This window comes from Rana temporaria, chromosome 7 (genome assembly GCF_905171775.1).
Source record: "Rana temporaria chromosome 7, aRanTem1.1, whole genome shotgun sequence".
Lineage (NCBI taxonomy): Eukaryota > Metazoa > Chordata > Amphibia > Anura > Ranidae > Rana > Rana temporaria.
Genome location: NC_053495.1, coordinates 61,506,071 through 61,530,911, shown reverse-complemented (window position 1 = coordinate 61,530,911; position 24,841 = coordinate 61,506,071). Strand labels below are relative to the sequence as shown.

The 24,841-nt window shown below is 45.4% G+C and overlaps 1 protein-coding gene across 6 annotated transcripts in view; it reads right to left on the bottom strand.

The window, feature by feature from the left end:
• The window catches only part of DMC1 (DNA meiotic recombinase 1), a 530,416-nt gene that overhangs the window by 366,253 nt on the left and 139,322 nt on the right, over window positions 1-24,841 (bottom strand). For 4 of the 6 annotated variants that reach the window (XM_040359477.1, XM_040359474.1, XM_040359473.1 and 1 more), the window contains 2 exons: window positions 23,256-23,402; window positions 12,284-12,366 (listed from right to left, as the gene is read on the bottom strand). In XM_040359477.1, the coding sequence (XP_040215411.1) occupies window positions 12,284-12,366; window positions 23,256-23,402 (230 nt within the window). The remainder of the gene's footprint in view (window positions 1-12,283; window positions 12,367-23,255; window positions 23,403-24,841) is intronic. The other 2 variants (XM_040359476.1, XM_040359479.1) reach the window with 1 other exon arrangement.

Sequence of the window (24,841 nt, the reverse complement as noted above, 5' to 3'; positions counted from 1 at the left end):
TGCGCCAACAAGCGCCTTGTTCTGCGCTGACCCGGACACGGAGTCTTCTTCACTGTCCGAATGGTCCTGGTCTGCATACTCTGAACAGAACAGGGGTCCTGTTTCACAGCCAGGCCCGAGTCTGAGTCAGAGCTTTCCCCAGAAGATGGTGGGGGGAGGGTGCGTTCCACCCTGGCAACAAATGATTCCAGGACCGCCGACAAAGCGTCCACAGGTACCGCAGGTGCAGGGGCACCGGTTGCTACCACCGGAATGTCTGGGGAAGAAAACTCCAGCTTCTGACGCCATGCTGACCCACACACTTGACAGCCACTCAGGGAACAAGTCAAGGTACAAGAAAAGGCCCACCCTCCTAGCTGCCCAGACAGACTGGTATTCCAAGAGGACTCACCGCCCTGACCCAGGCACTGCTTCAGCGCTGCCGTCCACTCTAAACTCCTGCACAAAGTGTGCCTGAGGTGTCGGAGGTGATCTGCCGTTTGCGCTGTTAAGAATGACAAACCAGCACTAGAGGTCCAGCCAATGTATAAATCCCTACAAAGATGGCGTGCGCTACAAGAAAATGGCCGACTGCTGTATTAGCTATAGAAACAACGCGGCTACAAGAAAATGGCCGCCAGCTGGATTAGGAACAGCGAGGCTGTCTGGGCTTAAACCTGGGACCATCTTCTGTGTCTGGCATTGTCTTTTCCCACTGAGCTATCTGGGATGCTGGACAGCTCCCTGTCTGATCTGCTGGACAAACCTGATACGTTGGACATCCCTGCCTTGTGTCTTGATTGCCTAGAACCTTGAACCCCTTGCTCCTCCCATGAACTTCCTATATAAGCCTTGTCTTAGTACTTCCTCTTTGCCAGGTTATTGTGCCTTGCTATTTGTCTGCCCAGCTGCCATCTGTATTTGCTACCACTTGTGATTGACCCTCGGCCTGTTCCTGGACTACTCTATTGCCTGATCACAGCCTGCAGCCACTCATGATTGATCCCTTGGCTTGTTTACTGACCACGCTTCTGTTTGATCCTTATCTGCTTATCCGCTACTGTACCCCGGCTTGCTCACACCCTGGTGGGGCGATCCTGAGGACTGCGACCTGGTGCTAACACGCAGCAAAATCCATCTCCACCATCAGGAGCTCTGGTGAACATCGGTTAGCACTTAGACTCCGCACCTCAGGTGAGCCTGTGTCATTTGCCAGGCCTGTGTACCTATCTTGCTGGTCAGTGGTAGTCTTCAACTGCTATTGCAATTGGCCTTCAAGCCCAACGCCTGATCGTGACAGGCTTTCTGAGGTAAAAATAACAGGATTTTTTATAACAGTTTACCTGTAAAATCATTTTCTTGGAGTACATCTTGAGGGGGGCTCCGGGTCCTGGCTGGGGGCTGCGCGGTGTGTCCGGGTCCGCTCTAGTGTGGTTGGTCTGCCTTGTGGGGGGCTCAGAGGCCCAGTGTTTTTTCTCAGGCGTTTTTCTTCATCGTACACCACGTGACACAGAGCCATTACATAATGGGTTAAGAGTTACCAGCGATGATTGGACACTGGCACAACTAATTGAAGACAGTTCCCCTCCATATAACTCCTCCCTTCAGGGAAGTACCTCAGTTTTGTAGCAAGCAATAAGGTTTGCATAATAAGGGGGGGGACCTCTGTGTCCCGTGGTGTATTCCAAGAACAGGATTTTACAGGTAAGCCGTTATAAAAATCCTTTTTTCTTTATCGCACACCACGGGACACAGAGCCATTACATAATGGGACGTCCCAGAACAATGCTCAATATGAAGGGTGGGAGACCCAGATCAAGCAGGCCGCTTGCGGACAAGAAACCTTATACTGCTGCCTGCAGCACACTTTGCCTGAAGGCAGAATCCTCATGTCCTTCCACATCTATTGGATAGAATTTGGAAAATGTGTGGACTGAAGACCAAGTTGCAGTTTTACAGATGTGAGCCATCGAAGCCTGGTGATGCACTGCCCATGAGGCACTTATCGCCCTAGTAGAGTGCGCCTTAACAGAAAAAGGAGGGGTCCTGTTCTTTAAACCATAAGCTTGAACAAATACTTGTCGAATCCACCTAGAGATGATGGATTTTGATGCCGCTTGGCCCTTCTTTGCTCCATCTGGCAAAATAAACAAAAACATCTGTTTTACGTATCTGAGCGGTTGCCTGCAGATACACTTTTACTGCTCTCACTGGATCCAGAGAGTTTTTCCTCCGCTGGCTGCGGATCTAGAAAAAAAAAAGGCAGAACAATTTCCTGATTTAAATGAAAAGCCGACACCACCTTTGGTAAAAAGGCCGGGTGGGGTCGTAGTACAATTTTGTCTTTGTGACAAATTAAATAAGGCTCTTTACACGAAAGAGCTGCTAATTCAGATACTCTTCTAGCCGAAGAGATAGCAATCAAAAAGGACAATTTCCTGCTCAAAAGAATCAGCGGAATATGGCGAATAGGTTCAAAAGGTTGCTTTTGCAATACTGACAATACTAGATTCAGATCCCATGGGCACAGGGGAGACTTGACTGGCAGATTGATCCGCAGTACCCCCTGAATGAAAGCTCGAACTAGGGAATGAGATGCCAGCGGTCTTTGAAAGAAGACTGCTAGAGTCGATATTTGATCCTTGATGGTATTAAAGGGCTAATTTCATATCCACTAACTGGCAAAAATCAAGAATTCTGCTTATTTCATATTTTTGAGGATTCCATCCTCTTGATTCTCACCAGGAAACATAAGCTTTCCAGACTCTATAGTCTGGATTTCTAGCATTAATGAGCATAGAAAGAGCTCGACCAGAGATGCCTCGTTTTTTCAAAATGTGGGTCTCAGCAGCCAGACCGTCAAATTTAGCTTTTGTAAGGAAGGATGGAACACTGGACCTTGCGACAGCAGGCCGCGTCGAAGCGGAAGCTTCCAAGGCCTCCTGGGCCAATTTGGGGCCACTAGGATTACTGGTATTCCCTCCTTTTTGATCCTGCGAAGTAGTCTTTGTAAGAGAGGGATCGGAGGGAATGCATAGATCAGTGAGAACTGATTCCAGGGAATTATTAGAGCATCCGTTCCCTAGGCTAGAGGATCTCTCGTCCTGGACACAAAGTTGTCGGCTGGAGAGTCCACTCTCCTGGTGATAGCTGCTGGAAACTCAGATAGTCCGCTTGCCAGTTTTCTACCCCTGGGATGAAGATTGCAGAAAGACAAGGAACATGATCTTCTGCCCATGCCAAAATTCGATTCACCTCCTTCTGAGCACTCTGACTGCGGGTGCCTCCTTGGTGATTGATGCAAGCTACTGCAGTTGCATTGTCGGATTGAATCCGAACCAGGTGGCCCTGTAACCTATATGTCCAGTGTTTGAGGGCTAGATATACTGGCCGGATCTCCAATATGTTGATGGGCAGACTCTCTTCCGTCTTGGCCCAGGTTCCCTGGGCTGAAGCTTCTTCAAACACTGCTCCCCAGCCCGACAGGCTGGCATCCGTAGACGCCATCTTCCAGGTGACCTGGGAGAAAGTATCTTTCTTTCCGCAAGGTTTCGGTCTTTAGCCGCCAGTTGAAGCTTTAGCTTACTTGGAGACAGGCGCATGGGTAAATCCAGAGCTTGGATCTTTTTGTTCCAGGCAGTTAGGATACTGCTTTGAAGTCTCGAATGAAACTGGGCGGAAGGGACAGCCTCGAACGAGGCCACCTGTAAACGGCGTTGTTGCCGTATTGCGTTCCACGCTGGACCGCATACGGCGACCGCGCAATGACGTCATTGCCCGGCGCCGCATGCATTCCAGCCTGGAACGCGGAAGTGCCAAATGCAATTAACACTGCATTCGGCACACATGCCTCACAACTATAAACAGAGCGCCGTGTATTACACACGCCGTTCTATTATTGTCAGCTGTATCGGCCACGCTACAACTCTGGTACCATTGCTCCCACACTGGACAACAAGCCAGCCTGCAACTTCATGGACATTTAACTACCACCTTCACTACGTCCAGGCTGCCATTGCTGGGGACACCCTGACAGATCTTCCCTGCTGACACCCTACACTACGGAATCCTTTGCTGTTAACTTCAAGCCCTGCAAAACGGATAAGTAGCATTTGTTCCATCTGTAATACCTTAGAAAGACCTGCAACATATATTGCTTCTAAACATTCGTTGCATATAAAACTCTGGTTTGCTAGATACTAACATACTGCTTGGGACTGACTGTTGTGTTACTGCTTGTTTGCTGTGGAATATCTTCAAGGAACATATACTCTCAAATTAAGCTGAGCTATATATGCCTCTCTTATGCAACTACTGGTTGCTATCACAAACCCTATTTACTACGAGCTTGACACAAGTTGTTATGTATTTATGGGCCCATGCCCTAAGTTACTGAACATGTTCGCCTTATCTTTTCTATGCTAAGGGTTGAGGTATTTTATACCTGCTCCCTTAGTGGCCTAATGAATTTCCTCATGTTTAAGTGATATAATGTAGAGAACCCCCAAACTCCTGTTCTTGAGTGGAGTGACGCCTGGGGTCCAGTACTGATAACCACTTGCATGAAGAAGTGCTATGGAATCTTCACGTGCATTGTAATCTTTTGACGCATGTTGTAATACGTCCACCCCTAGTAGCTCAACACATTCCTTTATGTGAGAGAGAGAGAGAGAGAGATGATGTAGAGAACCCCCAAACTCCTGTTCTTTGATTGGAGTGACGCCTGGGGTCTAATACTGAATTCTCACATAACATAGAAGTGCATTGAAATCCTTGCTTCTCCACGCTATCTATCCATCCAGCTCAGACAGGTGTTGGGGTTGCCAGGGAGCCAAGGGAACCCTGTACCACATATACTGGACCTGCCCCAAGATAGTACCGTTTTGGACGGAAACTCAGCAGCTGCTGTCTCGCCTCCTTGGAGTGCCGGTTCCCCCTGGTCCCCAAAACTATTTTACTAGGGGTATCGCCCCTGTAAATCCCCAAGTCCTCCAAAAAATTGATGAGGCATGTTTTGACAGCCGCGAGGTGCCTGGTTGCTCTCCATTGGAAGCGACTGCCCCCCCCCCCTCCTCTCAAGCAGACCTGTACGCTAGGATTAAGGATGTTGAGCTGATGGAAAAAATGACAACCAGGTTGCAGGATAGACTGCAAATGCATGACGTGATCTGGGAGAAAAGGCGTATTCGTCACTATCATGTGACTTCCTCAGGAGTAGGAACCTACTCCTGAGGAAGTCACATGATAGTGACGGCGAGAAACTGGGGCGAGAAACTGGGGCGAGAAACTGACCAATCTGGGACGAGAACTCCAAGGAGGACCTGCCGTTGTTGGATCAGAGCCCATCGAGTGAACCATCTAATGTGGTTGGATCTATATGCTGTTACCTTACAGCAGTAAGGTAAGGGGACATCCTTACTTACCCTAAAAGGATCACTGGATACCCATTTTCCTCTCACTCCATATTGCGGACCTACACTTGCACTTTTGCTTTCTTGGACTTTTGAAATTTTACTTATACTTTTTGCTAATATTTTTCAAACTCTGTTGATGGACTGTTTATCACCAATATAGGAGTGTCACTTAGCACAGTTACCTGGGATTTTTTTTGCACCATTACTTATAGTGTATTTCATCACATTAAGAGGAACCTGTGTAGTTATATGATTTGCACCATTACTGTTATTGTTCACTGATCATTTATATTTATTTTTATGCTGATGCCATTTGGGCTATATTGCTCCTCATTTCAATTACACCTACTTTCATTCCCCTCCCCCACCTGTTTATTCACTTATCCATTCACCACTGATTAGCGCAGCACTACCCTCCCCATTTTCAATTGCTTATGGTTTGATACACCTTCCAGTGCCGCAGCTGTACCTCCACTTCTCATCACTTTCATTTCCCCTCCCCCTTTCTTCCCCTCTCTGTTTCCCCTCCTTTGATAAGCGCGGTAATATCCATTTTTCCAGTCCCCCCTCCTTGTTTCTTCTTCATTTCCCTTCTGATTCCTTCCTTTTGTTTTCGCTCTGTTATTCAAGATTTTCCTTTAAGTGTGCTACGATTCGGCTTCCGGCAGACTGTTTGTGGTTTAGTTGCTTACGTGAGGGGCCGCGGAGCTCCCCCTGATATCTGCCTTGAAATTTGTTGCAATGTGATATGCACGGTTTTTGCTACTGCTCTGCTGAAGTTTTTGTACTGTTATCTCTGTGACACAGGGGTTACCCTGTGTCTAATAAAAACTGTTTTTTGAAAAAATAAACAAAAATCCTTGCTAACCGCAGTTGTGGTTCACTCGCGTTCACCAGAGCTGTTACACCACCATCTTTCCTAATAGCCTCATGCAAAGGCGAATAGATGGCCCTTTCTTTGTCCTGATCTTGTGGATCAGGTCTTTCAGAGACTGTATCTTTGGCTCTGGCAGGAATACCCTGCTTTGGGCTGTGTCTATGATCATGCCCAGATACTATACCCTTCTTTGGGCTTGTAGAGAGGATTTTTGTAGGTTTACAATCCATCCTAAATGCTCCAGGTATTTTACCGTAGTGAGCACAGCGTGATCTAATCCTGCCACTGACTGATCTATCACAAGTAGATCATCTAGATAGGCCGTTACCGCTATGCCTTGTGTCCTCAGATTTGCCAACAGAGGAGCTAGCACTTTTGTAAATACTCTGGGTGCGGTAGCTACACCAAAGGGCAGGGCCACAAATTGGAAGTGGCGCTGTTCTCCCGCAAACCTTTGGAATCTTTGGTGCGCAGGATGGATGGGTACATGTGAATATGCGTCCTTGATGTCTATGGACGCCATGAATTCTCCACCTTGTAGGGTGGCGACCACGGATCAAATTGTTTCCATTCGGAAATGGTGAATTTTAAGAAACCGATTTAGAGATCTTAGATCCAGGATGGGTCTGACATCTATTTGGTTTTGGTATCACAAAGAGGTTTGAATAAAAACCTGAACCTTGCTCTTTTGGGGGTACTTCTGTAACTACACCTTGAGACAGCAAGTAATCCAAACCTTTGAAGAAGGATCCTCTTTTTTGTGGCTCTTTGAAGAGTCTTGAATTTCGAAACTGAGAAGATGGGATCTCTTGAAATTCCAGTTTGTACCCTGAGGATACTGTGGATACTACCCACTTGTCCTGGATTTCTGTCTGCCATGCCGCCGAAAACTGACGAAGCAGCCCCCCCCCCCACTCGGTCGAGCAGGGGCGCCCCTTCACAGCAAGGCTTTGGGGTCTTGCGTGTTAGCTCTTGAACCCCATGGCCTCTCGTTTTTCTGAGCCCGATTTCATTTGGCCTTTGTGGCTGGCTGAAAAGGAGGCAGGTTTTCCCGAAACTGGGGAAAGAGAACGTTTAAAACAAGGTCGCTTGTTTTTCTTTTTCTCGGGTAAAAGAGTGGTTTTACCACTTGATATCTTCTGGATATATTTTTCCAGGTCGTCCCCAAAGAGGCGGTCGCCATGGAAGGGGAAATTGGCAAAAAAATTTTTTGCATGGAGCTTCTGCTAACCAATGCTTTAACCAAAGAACTCTGCGCATATGCACCAGCTGGAGTGTAAGGCGCGATGATTGTAGAACAGAATCTCTCATGGCATCTATTGTAAAACATGAGGCTTTAGGTACATTCTCCCAAAATTTGGCTTGTTCCGGAGGCAAATCCTTTAGCCCCTGCATTGATTTAGGTCTTTTGAGACCACAAGCACATCAGACCCACTGTTGTATAACAGATGAGTCCACATCACATGGTAAGAGTACCTCACCTAGTAACCTTGATTCGCTCAGGCAATCGACCATTCAACATCCAGTGTTGCCATTTGGAAGAATTTTTTCAACGTTGTGTGTTTACTCTATATGGACTTCCATATTACTGTATTTAGTTGTGGTTTTCACCACTCAGCACATATTGATTTTTTGTCACTTTATCAGTCACATCATGTTTGATTGATTTATTCAGCGCTGCACTATTTATTTCCTATTTCTGTTATACTTTGTTTGTTAGAGTGCTGGCAGCTCTTGATTGTCACGTGTTGGTTTTAGCGCAGTTTTTTCTTTATTTTCACACTGTGACTTAGACAGCAGTAGCCCAGTCATATGTGAACCCCGGAGCATATAGCTCACCGGCAACCCCTGGAGCAAACGGGGCATGTCGTGGCCAACCCAGCACGTAGCCGTCACCCAGCCGACAGTTGATAGTAGATCTCAGGATCAAAAATAAATAAATAAATAAAAAGTTCTTCAGGACCATGGGCCCAAAAGGGAGCCAGGTCCTTCTCCTCTACTAGGCAGAAAAAAATTGAGCTGCTGAGTGCAGTGTAAAGGGTCATGACCAGAGGGACCGCCCCCTGGGCGGGCTGTTCAGCTTTGCTAAATAGGAGTGTTGGGATGGTGGCGCTGCAGATTGAATCACCCTAAGGTGTTCACAGTCCCTGTATAGACACAGGTGTTGGGTAATCTGTAAATGGGAATAGTCCAATACAGTGAACCTCCCTGTTGGAAAAACACAATCCTTCAGAATACCCTGTTTAATGGTGCCAATTATATAGCTACCGCATAGATGGTAAATGTTGGGATGTCACTGTGCAAGATCTTGTACCGAACCTGATACCCCAGAATGTGGATGTCAGGTAAAAATTCTCATTGCAAAACAGTACAAAGTGAAAAAATATATATATGAACCAGAAACACAATCGGTCTGCAAGGTTAAAAGATGTGGACAGGATCCTGTGCAAGCGTGCTGAAATCACTCAGCTATGATTATCAGCCAAAATAAGTGAGTAATTATAAGGTATGTCCTGTGCGTTTAAATATACGTGTCACTGCATATAAATAAAATAAACAAAGTGCAACTAATGGCCCCTGTATATTCCCAGGGTGTCCAAGGGGCGCTGCGCACCCTATCTGGTGTGTCTGATAACCTGATGATAGTGAACGTGAATCCTTATAAGAGGTATCTTATAATAATAAAAAGAAAATTTGTTTATATATAAAAAACTCGTGTCAGGTAATGACCAAAAAATATTTTGTGCAATAAATACTGTGAACTCTCAAAAAAAACAATAAAAATAAATAAACAGAAGCCCCACAGGGGAAGGCTCCACACAATTAGTAAAGCCTTTCAACTTATTTTTTACTCTGTTTTTAAAAGTTGCTCGGTGGAGCTTCCCTCTGCGCAGGGACTATAGTGGAGTCTCCACTCCCACTGTTTATTTTTATTCTTTCTTTTTATTAAAAGTAGTTTTTTGGGTTATACCCCATCAACTTAAAACGTATCACGCAATGCGTTTTTTCTCTTAATTTTTTAACCATTGAGTGACATATCGCTGACACCTGAGAAACCACTCCAGAGACCCCCTGTTTCCTGATTAAAGGAGAAATCTGTGGATCCATCACAGGAGATCGCAACCTTACAGACATCAAGGTACCATCACCACCAGCTTTTTGCCCCCTGGGGGGTGACGACATCTGGTGAGTGGGGACCCATGTGGGGGAGCACAGCTGTCACCGCTATTACAACGCACTTCATTGGACTCCATAGTTACCAGTTAATTAAGGGTTAACTTGCATATAGGATTGACAGCACAGGACCAGCATTTCTTGCATAAACTTTGTTTGGCTGCCACGCCTTCCAGTTTATTTCCTTTTGTTACTTTGTTTCAACTGCTTGGACTCCTGTGCACATGTGAACTTTTAAGATAATATTTGCACACTAAGTTGAAAGGCTTTACTAATTGTGTGGAGCCTTCCCCTGTGGGGCTTCTGTTTATTTATTTTTATTGTTTTTTTTGAGAGTTCACAGTATTTATTGCACAAAATATTTTTTGGTCATTACCGGACACAAGTTTTTTATATATAAACAAATTTTCTTTTTATTATTATAAGATACCTCTTATAAGGATTCACGTTCACTATCATCAGGTTATCAGACACACCAGATAGGGTGCGCAGCGCCCCTTGGACACCCTGGGAATATACAGGGGCCATTAGTTGCACTTTGTTTATTTTATTTATATGCAGTGACACGTATATTTAAACGCACAGGACATACCTTATAATTACTCACTTATTTTGGCTGATAATCATAGCTGAGTGATTTCAGCACGCTTGCACAGGATCCTGTCCACATCTTTTAACCTTGCAGACCGATTGTGTTTCTGGTTCATATATATATTTTTTCACTTGGTACTGTTTTGCAATGAGAATTTTTACCTGACATCCACATTCTGGGGTATCAGGTTCGGTACAAGATCTTGCACAGTGACATCCCAACATCTACCATCTATGCGGTAGCTATATAATTGGCACCATTAAACAGGGTATTCTGAAGGATTGTGTTTTTCCAACAGGGAGGTTCACTGTATTGGACTATTCCCATTTACAGATTACCCAACACCTGTGTCTATACAGGGACTGTGAACACCTTAGGGTGATTCAATCTGCAGCGCCACCATCCCAACACTCTTATATTGCATCACTGATCTCATCACTGAGTTCCCCTAGGGAGGCAGCAGCACTAATTACATCCCAAGCGCGGACTCCCCCCTCTTTCAGCTTTGCTAAAGATTACATGTTTTAACTATTAACATGTCTGCCTAGTCCTCTCCTGATAGACAGAACATAACCGTACAGTTAAGATTATAAGGAAGCCGTGTCCATCCATGGACGAAAGAGAAAATGTGACTGTCATTTCTCCACCCTGAGAATGTGCACCATGGATAACTGAAAGAAATTTTTTTTTAGCGGACAAAGCCCTTTGCAGTCTTTAAATTTAAGATGGAACAAAAACCTAAATTTGGTTTTGGAACAGATGAAAAAAAAAAGGGGTCGGACACAGGCAGCTGATTGGGATCTATGAAAAGTGCAGAAGATACAATTCCCCAATGCTTCAAAGCAAATTTTGCACATTGTGCAAACAGGTTCCTTAGTTGGTGGGTCATCTTTAACTGTAGAACAACCACCCTTTCACTTAGCACTAGACAGTAATGCAAAGTTTGAGCACCTTAAGTGAAAAGAAACATCCCACTCTCCTGAAATACTCAATGGCCAGCTAGGGAGGTAGACTGTGTGGCCACTGTCACTGCAGGCTGAATGCAATAGCTACAGGTGTGCTTGCTGCCCCTTGCTGGGTCCCCAAGCCCAGGCTGCAGAGCAGAATATAGTGTTGATAAAATATGAGCGTAGCTGACTGGCCTGCAATGCTCCAATGTCAACAACACAGATAGCCCAGTAACAATCTGCATCTTTATCAGCTTCCAGGTATCAAAGACTTTTACTGAATGCTGCACTGAATGTGTGCAAAAAATCTCTCAAAGAGCGGCTGTGAAAAAAAAATCCAAAGAGAGAGGGAGAGAGAGAGAGCAAAGGCATGGTGCTTGTGCACATACAGCCCTTTTTGTGTGCTGCATCATAATCCTCCAGCCTGAGAGGGGAGGAAAACCATAAATTCAAACGGCAGATTGGGCACTACGATACCTGGCCATCAGAAACAGAAACATTACTGTGCTAAAGTAAATCACTGGTGTGGCAGCAAGAGTGCCTAGCTGCCAGAAAACACACACACACATGGCCATAGATAAAATAAAAAATAAAAAGCTCCTCACAACCACTGAGGGATGGGGACAGACAAAAGCAGCTACAACTCTGCAATAATTTCCTTAATATACTATTCTGACCTGGAGAGTGGAGTTTTTAGAAACAGGGACCAATGAAGCTGCCATAGTTCTGATCTCTGGTCCATAGCTGGTATTCAAAATGTTATAGCTGCAGTGGGAGATTCATCCATCCACACTGTGTAGCATGGGTGGCTGAATCTGTTAGATCTTTCTGTTCAGATGGCACCTATATGTGTATGGTCAGATTAACCACTTTCCACATACCTGGAGCATATATGCAGCCTCTTGGTGTGTGGGCTTTAACGTCAAGCAGCCAGCCGCATATATGCGGTGCAAAGAAAACATTTCACTGCGCTGAGAGCACTCTCCCTGCGCTCTCCCAACACGGTAAATAATGGGTACCAGAAAGCTCCCAATGCATACTTGTGGTAAGTAAAAGTGCCACCATACCTTAGGCATAAACAATCAGTTAACTACTGCAGTATGTGGGCAGAGCTCAGCTTAAAAGCGAATTTCATCCTGCTCTCTGCTGAAAACAGGAGTGCAAAACGAATTGCACTCCTGTGATCCATAGAAGAAGCCCAGCCAAACGAGCTTTGGCTGGACTTCTCCTTTGATAATATAAATAATAATAACATAATGCTTTAGTAGCAGATATATTTATGTAACCATTAATAATTTACTCAAGTTCCTGGCTTCCTGTAGAGATGTGAAACACCATCTTCCTCTTGAGGCTATAATCAAATGCGGTCAGGAACCCAGGCTCCTAAAGAGTATATAAGAAGATAAATCACCATATATGTCACTATTATTTATTATACAACTTTAGCAGTTTAATTTTAGTATCTTCTCATCTAGACTTCTGAAGCACAAGGCTGCAATCAGTCAAAGTTGGGAGCAACAAGTAATACCAAGCTAGTAAACACTGTGCCATAAACTGTTATATTTTATTTATTGTTGCAAAGGTGAATTAAGGACCCTGTTCCTGTACCCAGCATCAGACAAGGTTTGCACTCCTTCCTGGTAAAACAAAGAAAATGTGTAAACAGAAGACCAGATGGCAACATTGGGTGCTGAAAAACCCAAAAGGCACTTTTAGTGGAGTGTGCTTTGACAGGAAAGGGTAGCATCCGATCTTTAACCACTTAAGCCCCGGACCTTTAGGCAGCTAAATGCCCAGGCCAGGTTTTGCGATTCGGCACTGCGTCGCTTTAACTGACAATTGTGCGGTCGTGCGACGTGGCTCCCAAACAAAATTGGCGTCCTTTTTTCCCCACAAATAGAGCTTTCTTTTGGTGGTATTTGATCACCTCTGCGGTTTTTATTTTTTGCGCTATAAACAAAAATAGCGACAATTTTGAAAAAAAATCAATATTTTTTACTTTTTGCTATAATAAATATCCCCCAAAAACATATATATATATATATATATATATATATATATATATATATATATATATATATATATATATAAAAAATTCTCTCACTTTAGGCCGATACGTATTCTTCTACCAATTTTTGGTAAAAAAAAAATCACAATAAGCGTTTATCGATTGGTTTGCGCAAAGTTTATAGCGTTTACAAAATAGGGCATAGTTTTATTGCATTTTTATTATTTGTTTATTTTTTACTACTAATGGCGGCGATCAGCGATTTTTTTCGTGACTGCGACATTATGGCGGACACTTCGGACAATTTTGACACATTTTTGGGACCATTGTCATTTTCACAGCAAAAAATGCATTTAAATTGCATTGTTTATTGTAAAAAATAACAGTTGCCGTTTGGGAGTTAACCACAGGGGGCGCTGAAGGAGTTATGCTTCACCTAGTGTGTGTTTACAACTGTAGGGGGGTGTGGCTGTAGGTCTGACGTCATCGATCGAGTCTCCCTATAAAAAGGAATGACACGATCGATGCAGCCGCCACAGTGAAGCACGGGGAAGCCGTGTTTACATACGGCTCTCCCCGTTCTTCAGCTCCGGGGAGTGATCGCGAGGGGGCGGCTAGAAACGAATAGCCGCGCCCTCGTCCCGGATCGCTCCCCGACGATTCCCGACTGCCACATGTAGCAGGGGGGGGGGGGTCTCAATCGGACCCCCGACCCGCGGAAAGGTACATGTACGCCCATATGCCTGTACGTGCCATTCTGTGGACGTACATATACATGCGGTGGTCGTTAAGCGGTTAAAGGGGTTGTAAAGGTTAGTTTTTTATTTTCTAAATACGTTCCTTTAAGCTAGTGCAGTCACTTCCTGTTTCTCCTCAGTAAGCTTGCCCCCACCATCCATGGGGGTTACCCGGGTTAGTCAGCCAGAACAGCTTACTGAGGAGGAACAGGAAGTGAGAAATTCAGACAAAGAAAACAAAGAAAAAAACAATTAGAAGGGAAATTGAAGGAAAAGGTTAGTAAACCAACAATGCACTAGCTTAAAGGAACCTATTTATAAAATAAAGAACGAACCTTTACAACCCCTTTAAGACCATCAGCATGGATGATGGGTCTCTCTGAGCCACCAGGAAATGGTTAAACAAGTAGCTGCTTCACCTTAAAAGGGGACCATGAGATATGACATCAATCTTTCAAAAGAAAGTGGTGGCTGTAAGATAAAACTCTCACAGCCAGATCTACAGTACATACACGCAATGGAGGGAGATCTTCTGAGGAACTGGAGCCAGACAGAGGGACAGAAGAACAATGTCATGATTGAGACAAACTACCTTATGTAGGAAGGAAGTTCTGGACCTTAACACCAGTTTCTCCTTGTTTAAGGGCTAATGCCACCAGCATACACTGACCATGCAGAGGTTATTGCAACAAGAAACCCAATCTTATGAAAGTGGAAGAGGAAAATCCCTAATAAGTACAAAAGGCATTTTTTGAGTCCAACTAACATAACATTCACAGTCGAGGGAGCAAACAGAGGGAGCCACATGGGTGACACGCTACACAAAGTTCTTGATCAAAGAATAAGGAGCCAGTGGTCTCTAGAACAAAACTGTGGGTGCGTTCCTTGATGGTGATGAGGGACATGTACTAGTCTAGACTTCCTAGCTTTAAGTATTGTTGAAACTACAAATTCAGAAATGCTTTTGTCTCTCAGAACCTGGGCTTTAAAAACCATGTTGTTAAGGCTAGTGACTGTGAAGCAGGGTGATAACTAAATCAGCCCCCAAGCCAGAAGATCCGAACCATCTGGAAAAGCCCACAGAGCATCAGCTACAAGTGGTGTCAGGTACCACATTTGTCTGGGCTGGCCAGACTTGAGCTATGAGGTTGGAATACAACATCCGTCTAAGCAAGCCTGGAGCAATGAGGATAACCAGAATTCTCTCCAGCCTAACCCTGTGAAGCAGACACGGAAGAAGTTTCAAGGGAGAAGAGGTGTAGATCAGGGTGCACTGATCCCATGGAGCCACCAGAACATCCCTTGCTTCTGCTAGTGGATTCTTGTACCTGGAAACAAACCTGCCCAGTTTGCTGTTGAATCTAGAGGCCAGGAGATCCATATCTGGAGTTCCCCCTGTGACACAGGTCCTGGAACACCAGTATAGGAACCATTGGCCTGTAGTCGGACACTGCTGACTGAAGACGTCTGCCTGCCTATTCTCCATGCATGGGGTGCAGATGGCAGACATGACTAGAACATGAATATCTGCACAGAACAGGATTCAGTTTACCTCTCTTGCTGCAGGGAGACATTTGGTTCCTCCCTGATGGTTAAAATACAGCACTAACCTTGTCTGATCAGATAACTCTCCAGATGACCCTACACCTGGAAGGTCAAGTGTTGCAGGAGCAACCAAATTGCTCCACATTCAAGAATGTTGAGAAGATGAGATTCCTGACATCCACATATCTGCACTGACAAGGTGGCATCCAACATAAGGACCTTCCAGAAGACCAGAAGGAACTACCTATCATATCTCCCGAGCAGGATTCCTGAACCACTAATGCCCTGTACACACGAGCTGAATTTCCGTCGGGAAAAAAAGTCGGATGTTTTTTCCGACGGAATTACGCTCAAGCTGGTCTTGCACACATAGTCACACAAAAGTGTTTCCAAAATGCTTCCAAGCATGCGTCAAATTGTTTCCGAGCATGCATGGATTTTCCAATAGGAATTGTTTCCGTTGAAAAAAAAAAAAAGAGAACCTGCTCTCTATCGAAGTCCGTCAGAAATGTTGACAGAAAAAGTCAGATGGGGCATAACACAGTCGGAATATCCGACAAAGAGCTCCCATCTGACTTTTTCCATCGGAAATTCCGATCGTGTGTACACAGGATAAGTCATGGAAAATCTGGTCTTTGATGCCAGACGAATCGTCTGTTATACTGACTTGTCTCGTGATGGCAGGATGTTGTATTGTAAGGGTCGGAGGTAAAACCAGGCAAATAGGACTGCCTTAAAGGAATCTCACATCAGCCCCGGGACTTTAATGCAGAAGCAAAGAGTTTGGCAACTCCTGGAGTGAAAAGGTAAAATTTAGGGGCAAAGTATTAAACCCAAAAGCAGACATTTATTATATTGCAGCTTACCAATTTTTAGATGTGTTGGCTGCATTCGTTTTCTTTTTTATTTATTTTTTCTATTTTCATCTAGTGATCTGGCCAGCAAGTTTGCTGTTTTTCAAAAGAACAAGCTCTCTTGCAGATCTATTAATTACAGGGATGGCACAAACACTGGCATTGGTACTTATAATAAAAAGCTTTTATACATTTATACAGATTCTGCATGGGAAAAGAAGGATCTGGCTTACAGCGGGGCTCCTTCCCCTTGGTGGACTGAGGGAGGAGAGTGCTCTTACCTCCAGTGACATCTTTGATAATGTCGTCCAGCAAAAACCCAAAAAGCCTCCCACCTTTGAAGGGTAAATCCGCCAGGGCTTTTTTTAGAGGCTTGGTCAGCAGACCAGCATTTCAACCAGAGGAGGAGGCGCAAAACCACTGCCGAAACAGGAGCCCTGGATATCAAGGGTGCTGCATCCAATGAAGCATCACAGACATATACAAGGCCCTGGACCAGCTGGTCCGCTAGCCTAATAACCTCAGGGAGGGAGTTGGTGCTCCTCCAGTCTGGAGAATTTTTTTTGCACATTCAGTGAGTGTCTGACACACCAGGGTTGTGGCCACAATAGGCCGCAAGGCAGACCCCAGCATGGTAAACATGGAGCGAGTCAGTGCTTCGGATCTCCCATCAGTCTGATCCTTAAAAGCAGGGGTCCCTTCTATAGGGAGAGTGGTCACCTTATTTAACCAGGCAACCGGAGGGTCCACCACCGGGGGAGAAGCCCACTTTAAGAGGCTCTCCTAAAAGAGGTATCAACCTGCCAGGCGGTGAGGGACTACAAAGGCCTTCTGCGGCTTTTCCCATTCCGCATCAATGAATTTGTCAAAGAAGGGCACATAAGGAAAAACCTTAACAGAGCGGTCTGATTTGTGTGATCCAAAAGAGACCGAGCCCTCAGCTGCACTATCCAGCTTAAGGGAGTCCCTTACAGCATTGATAATCGCACTGACAAGTGCCTTGTCATGCACCGACCCAAGTGAGGGGTCTTCCTCACAAGGAAGGTCCACATCTTCAGAAAAAACAGAACCAGGGACCTGAGCCGCAGCCAGATCCTGGTCTGAGTCAGAGCATTCCCCAGGGATAGCGGGGGGGGGGGGGAGGGGCGCTTTTTACCCCCCTTACGCCCGCACGCCGCTTCCACCCTGGCAACAAATGTTTCAAGGACTGCCGACAAAGTGTCAATGGGAACCGCAGGTGCAGGAGCACCAGCTGCCACCTCTGGCATATTTGGGGAAGAAGAACCAGATACTGACTCCATTACAGACAGCTCACAGGGCCATATTCAGACTTGAATAAAAAAAAATAAAAAAAAAACACACACCCTCCTGCTGTGAGGTAAAGCTGTGAGGAAATTGTGAGGAGATCTGTGCTGCGCGCCGTAGGAAGCAGCACTAGAGGCCAAAATCTCTTCCAAGATGGCCGAACGCCTCAGAGCAGGACACGACCACAGTATAAATCGCCGACCGCAATGGTAAACTGCGCCACAACAAAATGGCCGCCTATGCGATTTTCAATAGAAACTGAAAACCACCCGAAAAATGGCGGCGAAACGCCGCAATTAAGCAGAGAAAGCCTATTAGGGCTGAAAACAGTGGCAAAAGCTCTTTTTGTAAAAGAAACCCCAGCAAGAAAAGCGCAGGCCAGACGCACCACAATCCCCTGGAGAGGCGCTAACACCCCCCCCCCCCCCCCCCCCCCGACAGCAGCAATAGTAATGCAACAGAGGGAATAGGAGCAGGGAAGGGAGGATAGGAGAACCCCAGGACTGCTCAGGCATACCAACCCACCTAAGCAGGAGGGACTGTACTTACCCATCCACGCGAGGACCCGCTGACGCATTCCTGACAGCCATAGGTAGCGCTGTCGGCCCGGTCCACTGTGAGTGAGACAACACCACAGCCCAGTTATATGTGGACCTCGGAGCAAAGCTCACCGGCCACCCCAGGAGTCATGGGGTATGTCGTGGCAGACCCAGCCCCTTTGTAAAGGTGTGCTCACGCTCGCTGGCCAGATTGAGGAGACTACAAGGATCTCTATATCCAGTCTGTCTCTCAGCCTCTAGTTGATAGAAGATTCTTTCAAGAAAAAAATAAAATACCATTTTCCTTAGGGCTCTGGGCCCAAAGGGAGCCATACGTCCTTCTCCTTTGCTAAGCAGAAAAAAAACGGAGGCTGCATGCTGCAGGGAGGTGGGTTATGTCCGGAGGGACCGCCCCCTGGGCGGGGCTGTTCAACTCTGTTAAAGTAACATGTATTTGAATATCTAACATATTTCTGCCTAGTCCTCTCCTATAAACAGGAACATAACCCACTTGTCAAGACTTGAGAAGGCTGCGTCCGTCCATGGACTATTAGAGAAACTATGGTTTGAGCTGTGCCTAGGACTAGACCCAAATATTTTAAGCAATGAGCCTTTTCAAAGCGGATTCCTGAAGATTAAAGGAGTCGTAAAGGAAATTTTATTTTTTTGCTGAAATGACTGTTTACAGGGTATAGAGACATAATAGTTAACTGATTCCTTTTAAAATTGATTAAAAATAGATAAAAATCAATCATATAATGCAGGGGTCGTCAACCCCCGGGCCGTAGCGCCTCTGCAGCCGGGTCTGCCCTCACTCAACAACCACTGAACCAGTGCCACCAATGCAGTGACAATCCACATCTGGTGGCACTGGCAGGTGATGTGGCATTCATCTGGTGGCACTGGCAGGTGACGTGACAAGTGGCATTTCTCATCTGGTGGCACAGGCAGGTGACACTGGCAGGTGACGTGGCATTCCTCATCTGGTGGCACTGGCAGGTGACGTGGCATTCCTCATCTGGTGGCACTGGCAGGTGACGTGGCAAGTGGCATTCCTCATCTGGTGGCACAGGCAGGTGACGTGGCATTCCTCATCTGGTGGCACAGGCAGGTGACGTGGGAAGTGGCATTCCTCATCTGGTGGCACTGGCAGGTGACGTGGCAAGTGGCATTCCTCATCTGGTGGCACAGGCAGGTGATGTGGCATTCCTCATCTGGTGGCACTGGCAGGTGGCGTGGCAAGTGACATTCCTCATCTGGTGGCAGGCGACATGGCAAGTGACACCCTCATGGCTCCCACTGATTCTGCATTATGGTGAGTTGAACTATTTAATTTATATTACAATGTAATATAAGAAATAATGTTCTTCAATCACTCTGACACCATACCAACCATGGTGCCGTGATGATTGAAGCGCCAACAGCAGAACACCAGCTATTGCCCTGATAAATTGCCAGCGAAAAATCGATTACCCCCCGCATGTGCGTACACCCCCCCCCCCCCCTCGCCGAGCCTTGGCACAATTTTCTAACATGCAGCCGGTCCCCGGTGCCAAAAAGGTTGGGGATATAATGTACCTCTAGTTTCGTTTTTGCAACTAGTTTCGTTTTTGCATGTTATCCTGCCTCTGTGCTATACAGAGCCATAGAGCAGTGATGGTTTGAAAAATGAAACTAGAATCTCCCAGTACTGTGGTCATCATGAAACAGACAACCAGGAAGTGTCCAGAACAGAGAAGAATTACAGCAACATCAGAGCAAAAACGAACAATGAGGACATGAAACCAGGACTGTTGTAGGGTAAAGGAAGCTATTTAGCTAAAAAAAAAAAAAAAAAAAAAATCCTTTAGTGACCCTTTAAGGATCAGCCACAACCTATGCAAGGTCCAGATGGTCAAGGCTATGTTGTCCAACAATACCTGTGCTGACTGTTCCCTCAGCAGGTCATCTAGATATCCCAAAATAGAAAAGCCCACAAAGTGAAGAAAGTCTAGCATAGGGGCCAACACATTGGTAAACACCCGAAATGCAATAGAAAGGCCGAATAGGAGGTTCCATAGAAAAGTGTAGAGATCACTGAAGCGCTGGAAAAATTAGGGCATGCAAGTATGCATACTTGAAGTCCACAGCCAACTTTTGGTACATGTCTACCTGTCTGTTCAACAGAAGCCAGTTTAACAACTGGCTTCTGTCAAACGATTATAATGGAAAACCAGCATTCTGACAGGGGAGTCTCCACTACCAGAATACAAAGACACAGCAGGAGCGATCCCTGCATCATTATCCCTTGTGTTGATCTGAGAGGTTTTTTTTTTTTCATTCAACCTGCTGGTTGAATGAAAAAATAAATAAATCAGTGTATACCATGCTTGAGACAGTCAATTAAAGTTTGACAGATGAAGGTCAAAGCCAAGGTTGTCATGCAAGACCTGACAATGAGAACAGAGATCTAAATAGGGCCCTCAGCTGTTTGTTGGTGGAAACTTTGAAGACAGGTGCATCCTTCACTGGGATGGTGGATGCTGTGTTAGGACAGGATACTGGCAGATCCACATTTTAACAATAATACACAATCCATAGAAGGTCCACTTTTTAACAAAATTCTCCTCAAATAGAAAAATATCCAGCCCCATAGACTGTGGAGAGTGGGTGTACTGGAAAAGTCAGGCAGCCCTATCTCCTTAAAGGAACCTAGACCAGGACAGGACAGCAATAGTAAAGGTTACAGGCTGCTCCCTAAGTTTTGAAGTGGTGTGTACCACATCAATAAACAGTCTCTTTCAGTTTTCAGTGGACTGAAACAGGGGTGTTTTATGCAAGCAGTGGGCCTGTTTTAAGAATCATAAGTTGGGTCCTGCTGAGAAAGAAAAAAAATGTTGCGCACGAAGCGAGCCGCAGAAAAAAAAATGGGTGTGTTTTTTGTTGGGGCTGAATATTGGCTATGGCCAACAGGGAAGCAGAGATCGGTAGTAAGTAACACAAAGATCAGTAGGAAGTTATGCAAAATGTAGAGAACAGTAGGAAGTGAGGCAGAGTTCAGGGGTAAGTAGGAAGTGAGGCAGAGTTCAGGGGTAAGTAGGAAGCGAGGCAGAGTTCAGGGATAAGTAGGAAGTGAGGCAGAGTTCAGGGATAAGTAGGAAGTGAGGCAGAGTTCAGGGATAAGTAGGAAGTGAGGCAGAGTTCAGACATCAGTAGGAAGTGATGCAGAGCTCAGCAATCAGTAGGAAGTGATGCAGAGCTCAGCAATCAGTAGGAAGGGATTCAGAGTTCAGTGTTCAGTAGCAAGATGCCAGTCGTATCTCTACAATGTACTCAGGGGGCGCTAATGAAGCAGAGGCTGGTTACTTGACAGCGATCATCTGGAGAGGAAGGAATGTTTCAAATGATCCTCTCCCCCGGGTACCTGATTTCCTCCACATCACAAGTGCTAGATCTGCAGAAAAGATTCACGTAGCAGCATAGCACGTGATGTGGGGAAGATCGGGCACAGGTGGGGCAGCAGGGAGAGAGAATCAGGTGAAAAATTCCTTCCTCTCCAGATGACAGCTATTAAGCAAACAACTGGCTAGCTGCTGTGAGGTTTGCTTCCCTGGGCTCCATCTCCAGCAGGTGGGGCGTAACTTATGTGCAGCCAACTTCCTTGCCTAGACAAGACAGGGAACTGGCATCTCCTTATGTTGTGCAAATTGTGAGGGCACAGAGGGCCCCTAGACCTGCACACACATTTCACCTACGGATGAAACACCACTGAAAACAGTCTCTGGGGGTAAAGGCAGTTTGAGGGTAATGGCAGAAGACTGCAACTTCTCAGCATGCAGGTTTTATATTGCTACATACACTGGAGTGAGAGCAATAATTCGATACCCATTTTCACAGATAACTAAACTGATGACCTGTAGGGGCTTTTTAGAGCTTATGAAAAATATAAAATACCTAATCTACTGGTATCAAGTGTAAGGCTGCATTCACACCTGAGCGTTTTGTAGAATGAAGCCTGAAGCTATAAAACACTAGAGGGGAAAAAATAAATTTTTCTCAATGGAGATCGTTCACATCTCCACTCCAAAACGCCTGAAGCCGAACGCCTGAAGCTCAAACAAGTTCTGGACCCTTTTTTGTCGCGTGAATCAGGGTGATTTGGGCGTTTTTGAACGTTTGTATTCCCATAGAAACTAATGGAAACGCTTGATTCAAGCGTCGAACACGACAACGAGCGTTTCACCGGGCGTTTTGTCGCTTTAATCTGTTCTGTGAAATAGAATATTCACCCAGGAAGAAGACAAAAAAAATCTACAAACATAGCAACAAATGATGAGAGATGAGCATTTTTCCTATTGGCTAAAATAAAAAACGACGAAGTTCAAAAAGCGCATTTGCTGCTCCCATTGATTTTCTATGCACATATGCAAATGAGGGATATACGCCGATTCACGAACGTACTTGCGCCCGGCGCATAATGTACGCGGTTAGCGTAAGTCGTACGTCCGGCGTAAAGTTATTCCCCATATATGAGGCGCAACTCATGCTAAGGTATGGACCAGGGAACACAGCCGTCGTATTTTACGTCGTTTACGTAGTACGTGAATAGGGCTGGGCGTAAGTTACGTTCACGTCGTAGGCAGTGATCCGTCGTTTCTTAGGGAGTAGTTCCGACGTGATTCTGAGCATGCGCACTGGGATACATCCACGGGACAGCACATGCGCCATTCGTTTTAAGTACTTGTATGGCACTCGGCCCATCATTTGCATGGGGTCACGCCTCATTGGCATGGCTCACGCCCACTTCCACCTACGACAGCTTACGCCGAGGGAACCCAGCGCAGTTTGGGAGGCAGGTGCTTTATGAATTCGGTGCTTGCCTCTCTGCGCTACGTCGGCGTAGCGTATATTAGGTACGCTATGCCGGCATAAATATGCGCCAATGTATGTGAATCCGGGTCATAATGTTTGGGGGTTTTATGTTCATGTCCAAAATGAATTTTATACCTGTGTTCCAAAAACACAAAAACCTCTCTAGAAGCCAAAGGGTTAAATAATATTTTGCAAATGACCCTGTGTATCTTAAACTACCAGGACGCCTTGTCTGAATGGGCCAATTTGTGCAGGAGCTGGAACATGTTACTACAGGTGGAATATGTAACATGTTCCAATGGTGAACAGCTGTTAAATTATAGGGGTACTGATTGTTTTTAGGTGAAATTAAAACAATGTTAATTTTGCAAAATCACTATTTAAAACAAATAATTTAGAAATTGCTATCAGTTGCCATCAGTTTGCAACTCACTATTAACTTGTTTGCAGCTTCTTTGATCTTGTCCACTTTAGCCTCAGACAGACCTTTTACGTTACACAAGGCCTTTTTGGTGGTCATCTGAATACCTTTCACGGTGCATATCCCCACAGATTTTAACTTCTTAATGTCTGCTACATTCTATTGGATAAAAACAAGATGGTTATAAGTACTGTTGAATAATTTTATATTATACTACATTTTCTGTATTTCTTTTTATTTTCATAAAAATGTGTATCTGAAGTGCTCTGAAGAGGGCCTGTACCTCAAAACGCCTCAGAAGTAGTTTGATTCATGTGAGGACTCCGTGTTCTGTCTTTTGGTTCAACGTTTTGTCTCCTAGGTTTTATACTACCCTTTTATACGGTGGCTCTTGCGAGTATGTACTCGCTTGTATTTACATTTAAAAAAAAAAAAATTACAGTAATGAAATAGGCCTGTGAGCCCTTTTGTTTTGTTTATGTCAGACAGTGGTAGGTTTTTTAGCTTAATGCAAGAGAGTGTTAAAATTATGTAGCGCTACCCCCGAAGGAGCCACTGATTGATTTGGGATCGGCCTATTTAAGTTACCCTGGCATGGCCTAGGGGTGCATTTACAGAGACAAACAGTGAGCGGAGGTCCAGACAGTGAATAGAGGTTTTTTCCAATGCTTTATTTTCCAGGCCAACACGACCAACATCAACATCTATTGGGAAGGACAAAGTTGATGAATGGAGAGAGAGGAAGTACCTTGCAGTATCAGGCCTGGATATTAAATGGAGCAGTCAGTACTGCTCTGCGTAGTACCAATTTGTAACTCGTCGCCACTCCAACTGAGTGGGTAAAGTGCCCCCGGACAGACCCCTCTTTACAGGCCCGGCAGCCGAGACGCAACTTAGGATTTCTGGGAGGAACGGGCCACACTCACAGACCCGGCTCGGGCCTCTGGGTGAGGCCCCAAGTAGTCTGCAATCATGGCCAGGTGGGCCACGCCGGCGGGGTCCATGGATGCCTGCACCCTGAAGGTGGATGCCACACCTGGAACGGGGACCCCGTGAAGATTTTAGAACACATGACACCTGTCACAGATATACTCCTCTCCAGCACGCCCCATGAGGTAAAAACTCCTCTGATTGGCTGCTGGAGAAACTTACTCTGCCAGAACCCCTCTGGCGCCAACTGCTGGCCAGGGATGATATTGCATCCCAGGACCACAGACTGACCCAGTGGACATTTCTGGAATGACAGAAGTCCCAAAATTTAACCAAATAGTGAATGGGAGCAAGGTAACTCGCCCATTCCCCACTAACTTTAGTGTAGTGCCCATACTGAAAGTAAGGGGGCGCTACAATTATACTACACACAGAAGTGTTAATTGCCATAATGCATTCATATAAATGATATCATGCTATTGTATTTTGTTTTTATTTCTTTTAAATGCTCTAAGTACCCCTTTCACACATGATGTTTCTCAGTTTTTTGGCATTTGCAGGGAAAGATCTTTGGGAGGAGGTTACTCTGCTGATGTATGCTGTCTACAGTGTAAGTCTGGTCAGCCCTGATTGGCGCTGTAATGTAAAAAAAACCTGGGAGCTGCTAT